At 38.9% G+C, this 6,490-nt stretch overlaps 1 protein-coding gene across 3 annotated transcripts in view; it reads right to left on the bottom strand.

Moving 5' to 3' along the window:
* Positions 1-2,928: 2,928 nt before the first annotated feature.
* efhc2 (EF-hand domain containing 2) overlaps positions 2,929-6,490 on the bottom strand; it is a 96,841-nt gene continuing 93,279 nt past the window's right edge. For all 3 annotated transcript variants that reach the window (XM_008107434.3, XM_062975179.1, XM_062975180.1), the window contains one exon: positions 2,929-3,270. In XM_008107434.3, the coding sequence (XP_008105641.2) occupies positions 3,175-3,270 (96 nt within the window). In that variant the 3' untranslated portion in view covers positions 2,929-3,174. The remainder of the gene's footprint in view (positions 3,271-6,490) is intronic.

Raw genomic sequence — 6,490 nt, 5'->3', positions numbered from 1 at the left:
GACTTCAACTCCCAGAAATCCCAGGGAGTTTACCAGCTGTTAGGAACTGTGGGAGATAAAGTCCAAAACACTTGGAGGACCAGAGGTTGGAAACCACTGGCCTAAAGAATTTATTGTTTTAAGTTTTTCCTGAAATAGTACTTCCCTTGATATTATCAAAACTACAAAGAAAGAAGGAGAGTCTGAAATCTTCACATATTAAGAGGGTTGCTTTTATGGCTATGGTATTCCTTAATTTGCGGGAACACTTTCTACTTTGGTAATAAGAGTTATTGTCTCTAAATAATGCACATCCCATACTATTAGGTGCAGGTAGCTGTAGTTTGTTACCTGAGCTGTCCCTAGGTGATTTGGAATAGTAGGCAAACAGAATTTATGCGCCCCCCCCCATTTCTGCACCCCCCATTTCTGCACACACACCCCCAAACCAATTCACACAAATAAAAACCCCTTACTTGCCTTCTTTCCTGCAGACTTCAGTGGAGGAGGCGGCGGCGGCGTGGGCCCGCCCTGAGTGCTGGCGTGCGCACTCACCACCCACTTCAATCGGTGGAAGGAAGTGCTGATTGAAGCGGGTGGAGCCTGGAGAGTGCGCACGCGCACAGGACCATCGGCCATTTTGGACGATGGTCCTTTGCGCACGTGCAGGGCTTCCAATCGCCTGCGTGGACAGGTGGCTGGCGTGCCTTCTGTGTCCGCATGGGCGGTTGAAACCCTTCGCACATGCACAGGACCATCGGCCATTTTGGGCAATGGGCCTGTCCGCATGTGCAGGGATTCCCCACTCGCCCGTGCGAACACGGAAGGCACGCCAGCCACCCGTCCGCACCGTCGAGTGGGGAAGCCCTGTGAACGTGCACAAGGACCATCAGATTTTTTGGTAAAAATGGGGGGAAAAGCATGGGTGATGGACCTGGCGGCCTTCCTTCAGCCTGGTGGCATGGCAGCACCGTGCGCACGCGGGGCGCCTCGGCTGCGCCCCCCCTTGCATTGCGCTACAGACGACTGCCTAATTTGCCTCGCCGGTGGACCACCTGTCTGTTACCATTACTCATCTAAATCTCCTAAAGGGAATTTAATTGTGAGTTGTTTGTTTATGCTGTGAACAAACTGGCTTCGTAATGTACAATCTGTTGCATATGGACATACTAGCCACTGCATTTCCATGTCCCTCCATCACTCTTCTCCTTCAATATGATAACCACTAAAATCAACATAAATCTTATGAAGCAGCTCATCCTTACAAAGTAAGAAAATGTAACTATAGTACATACAAATCAAACATTACCAAATCATTGCTTTAATTGAGGAATATGCAATAGTATCATTCTGGCTACTGGTGTGAATGTTCCTTTCTGTTGCTGTTTTCCTTGTAAAGTTGTAATGCCCACCATCCAAATAATTTAATTTGCATGCAAGTAACTGAGGGAAAGGAAAAAATAAAGCACAGGGGGATTAATATGAAACAGCATTTGCATACAACTGTGCCAGTTCAACTGCCATCTTGTGACTGTGGGGTGTATTTGTGTGCTTCCTTGAAACCATAGCTGTTTCTGACATGGAAGTCAAAATACATTAATTCCTCTTACCAGTCACACAATTTATCATTGAGCAGCTGAAACCATAAAGATTCCCTACAAATTTATTGAATCTGCCATGCTTCTCTGCACAAATCTCATCCCTGTATTCTGTTAGTGATTTCTTAGTGTCTCATCAAACTAGCACTTGTATGAAAGGAATCGAGAAACCATCCAACCCATCATTTATATCAGGGTTGTACATCTTGTGCCTCTCCAAAAGTTGTTAGACTCAACTCCAAGGATCCCTCACCTCCAGTTATAATAGCCAGGATTGAAGGGAATTGCAAGCAAGTGCCAGGAAAGGGGCAGAATTGCCCATTCCTGTTTTGCACTGATACAGAAATGCATACATGATTCATACTACAGGTCTGGCTTGCCAAAAAGCCACTTCTAGGTAGTATATATTACATCATAAAGCAATCTAATAAAAACAATACAGGAAAAGTTCAAAGCAGGTTGCAACTATGGGAAAGGTAAGCTTCAGAAGTATGTTTTTAATATGTTAGTGCTAAAGCCTAACCTACCCATGGTTACCCAGTGAGCTACCATGGCTGAACAGAAGGTATTTTAGAACAGATGTAATACATCTGTGATAAAGCATCCCAGTCAATAACCTAGTCATTGCATTCTGCGCTACCTGGACCTTCCAAATCAATCCAAAGCATCTGCTGGGCTATTCTCATCCAGGAACAGGTACAACTGGCAATAGCATAATAGCCTACAGCGGTAGTAAATTCTTATCTCCACATTTGCAGTTTCGACATCTGCGGATTTGATTAAAATATTATCTCTATGAATCTCTAGATCCTCTGGTGTGACTCTATGGTCAGCTTCCTCTGGTCATGTTCATCTGGTCTAGAGACAGAACACATCTCTAGAAATCCCTAGGTCTTCCAATGCAATTCTATGTTCAGCCTCCAGTAAAAACTGACCATAAAGCCATGCTGAAAGAGCTAGAAATTCCCAGAGATGTGTTTTCTCAAGTAAAAGAAGGTGATTACTTTATTTGCTTTTTTTTTCACTTTCATGGGGGTCCTGAGCCCCTAACCCCAGAGAATGTGCAGGACCAGCTATAGCATTAATTGTGTAATCTATCGAAACCCAGAGACTGAAAAACTGTAACTTTTAAGAGAAGAATTTTCCCAGGAATACCTTCTCTTCCCTAAAACTACCACAATAGGAACAGGTGGGGTCTCTCCCCCCCCCCCTCCATTTAAATGGCACTCTTAAAGGCCAGGAGCTTTGTCTAGACTAACAGCCCCAACATAAGCCTAAGAAAAACAGAAGAGCACCAAGAACCATGCAGTTGCAGGAGGGGAACAGTGCACATATAATAACCGAGAACAGGTACATTTAAATTATTTTTATTCTGTTATTTCACCTACAGTACAATACAATCTATTAAGGATCAGAAATAATTTTAAAAAGGTATATGCATTCTATTTCTACTAGAAAATATAAAATAAAACTTACATTTCCCCCAGCAAAAAAAAAAATCTACAACTGTGATTCTTTTATTTTAAAGAAAATGTACAGTGACTTTCCAAAGAAAGTTGCAACGTTTATTCAAAAGAGGTCTGTTGTGTGGAATATGCTAATTGTTGATGCCAAACACATCCTCTATTAGTGGTAAATACTTGATTTTTTTCACTGGAAGAGTTGGTGGTTGTCCACTCCATTCATCTTCATACTGAAAATAATTAATAAGAGACGGAAACAAGTTTAGAACCATATTCCAAAATGGGAAGTGACCAGAAATGGCATCAAACATTATAAAATATCAAGCTGTCTTCATTTCTATTTATATTCCTGCAAAAGGATTCATGAAATGATAGGTCAAGGATAACACCTGATTTTTATTATCAGGACACACAGAATTAATCATTAGTCACACCTGAGGGAGGAAATGGTTCCGCTCTTAATGGCATTCTGTTTTCTGAACTCCTCTGGTTTTAAATTAAAGATATTCCCTCCCTAAACTTTTATGAAACAAGTGCTGCATCAGCCCTAGTACCCTACATTTATTAGGGACAAAAACATCCAATATACATCTGCTTTCATAATAATTATTTTAAGTGCATTGTCTCTCAAAATAAATACATTTTTAAAAAGAATGTTGAGCCAAACATTTATGAAAACAGTTAAAACCTGGCATATCACTAAGTTTCAATATACACATTCATTTTTCAGATGTATATCAGAGATTTCATATTAGTATCAACCAAAATTAAATTCTTTAAGCTTCCCTAAATCATCAGCCACCCAGGGACATGACAATGAGGGTTGGTAATCTGATAGGTGAGTCCAAAAGCAGCATTTGACAATCAATGTTATAAAGACAGATCGTACTGTTCTGCTGTGTAGTATACTTTAATCCTACTGAGAGTTATTGGGAAATGAGGATTTAAAAAAACAACAACTCATATTTAAGCCAAGGCTTTGAAATGTAGGGAAACACATTCCTTTTAGTTGGGGCAAAGTGATCTTCTGTACAACCAATTTGGAGACGCTGTTAGGGCATCACAATGATGACAAGATTTATTAAATAAATCTCTGTGGACTTAGTTAGTAAATGGGAATGCAGAATGATGTTTATGTGTGTCAAATATAATCATCAAACCCTCCAGAAATACTGCATTTCAAATTACTGCTGAGATGAAGATATAATTGATATTGTTTAAAGATATCAACAAGGGAATTCAAATCCCATCCCTTCCTTGATATCATCATCTAATTTACTTTCCCAAAGCACCCGGCTTCATTAAAATGTACTCACTGAGATTATCTTCAGCAAATGAGACAATTAAAGCAAAAAACAAACGAATCACAAAAGAAAACTGAATATATTTTTCACTTTGAATCCAAATGTCATACAGTAGGAAGTATGTTAAAATTTAATTCTCCATGTAATGTGAGGTTATTTCTTTGCTTGATACTTTTCCTAAGGACCAGCAAATGGTAACTTTCCACATATATGTTTAGACCACCTCATTTCTAAATTCAATATACAGAAGCATAATTTTTCCCCAACTGTCATCAGTCCTCAATGTTTAATATGAATATATTAAGAATAGCGGAAAGTAAAGCTTTATCCTTGTTTACTGCCAAGCACAAGTTTATGCTTTGCTACAATGAGCATTTTCACACAAATTTGAGCTTCTGCACAGCAGTTCTAAGATCTCAAGTAGCCATAAAATGAAAGCTTATATGAATATGATGCTCCACAAACATTAAAAAATCATGTAGCAAAATCCTGCCTAAAGTATGACCCCTGTGTATGTGGATCCACATTTTCACTAATAATAACAACAACATCATCAACAACAACAACAACAACAACAACAACGACAATAATAATAATAATAATAATAATAATAATAATAATAATAATAATAATAATTATTTTTATACCCTGCCTCCATCTCCCTGAAGGGACTTAGGGCAGCTTACATGGGGCCAAGCCCAGATAAAAACAGCGAACTTTTCAAGGTAAAACACATCAAAGAATACAGACACAAATTAAAATTTAAAATTGCAACACTGACATAATAAAATTAAAATGATAACCACAGTATCCACTTCTGACCAAATAGACAGTTTTTAGGTCCTCCAGCATGACCCTATGGTATTTTGGGATCAGACATGCTTCATTTCAATAAGATCTGTGTATTTACATGAAGTCCAAGAACATATTCCCCATGGATATGGGGGTTATACTGTATATGAGGAATTATATGGGAAGGAGGTTGTGTGGAATAAAAGGGGTTGAATAAAGAATTGACAGGGCAGAAAATGGTTTGTTTTACATAGCAGAAATGGTAGGTAAGATCTTTGCAGTTGTAGTACATTTGGCAGACATTCAGCATAATAAAATACCATTGAGGCTATGGTCATTATACACGAGATTAAAGAAACAAGGTGCCACTAGCTAGATGAGGGTTCTTGTCCACATCCAAGAAGGAACTGGTACAAGGAGCATTACTGGTGTATATTGGATATCCAAGTCCCCCCAGAGTGTTTCTTTCTCTTCCGTTAGGGTTGGTGGCATGGGGCACTATTGCAGTAGCTGATTCTGCATAACCCTGACTCACCCAAGCTCTGGCCCACATAAGTAATGTGAGACATAAGCAAGCTGGCAGAGCAACACCAATTAAGATCTCTGTTTTGGCAACTGGACCCATTTCTCAAAGAAGAAAGGAAAGAAATGTGGACTGAGTTGCTGAAATCAGTATAAACAAAAGGAGGACTCAAAACAAGCAGTGTTGCCCATTAATGATATTTAATGGCAGCTGATCTACATTACATCTTCCTTCTTGTTATAAGCCTGGTGATTCATATCATGCATGTGGTTGAAACAGATGTATATGTTGAAATATTTCATATATTTCAGCTTTTAACTGAACTCAGACATTTTAGGGTTGCATGGGGTATTTTAAACTGTTTTTAACTTATTGTCTTAATATGAAATATCTGTTGAAGGTTTTTATGTTCTATGTATGCTTTTAGCATGATGTGAGCTGCCTTAAATCCACTCTGGAGAAAGGTGGAAGAGAAATCTCTGAAATAAATAAATACTAAATAAATGTAGCAGACTATTTTGGAGCTTTTTTCTTGATAAAATCCTGACCCCCATTTTATTTTTATAATGGTCACAGCCTACCTTGTTGCATTGCCAATATATTGGTATATTAAATAAACATAAACACATTTACTAGTATTGTTGCAGTCTACCTTTAAGGTGTTTCCAATTTACAGTAACCCTATCACATGATTTTCTTGCCAAGATTTGTTTGAAAGGGTGTTGCCTTTACCTTCCTCTGAACGTGAGCGAGTGAGATTAACCAAACTGGGTTTCCATGACTGAGTGGGAATTGGAACCTTGGTCTCAAACCACTATACCATCCTGGCTC

The sequence above is a fragment of the Anolis carolinensis genome, chromosome 3 (genome assembly GCF_035594765.1).
Source record: "Anolis carolinensis isolate JA03-04 chromosome 3, rAnoCar3.1.pri, whole genome shotgun sequence".
Classification (NCBI taxonomy): Eukaryota; Metazoa; Chordata; class Lepidosauria; order Squamata; family Dactyloidae; genus Anolis; species Anolis carolinensis.
The sequence above is the reverse complement of the archived record's forward strand: the minus strand, read 5'-3'. Positions and strand labels throughout refer to the sequence as shown.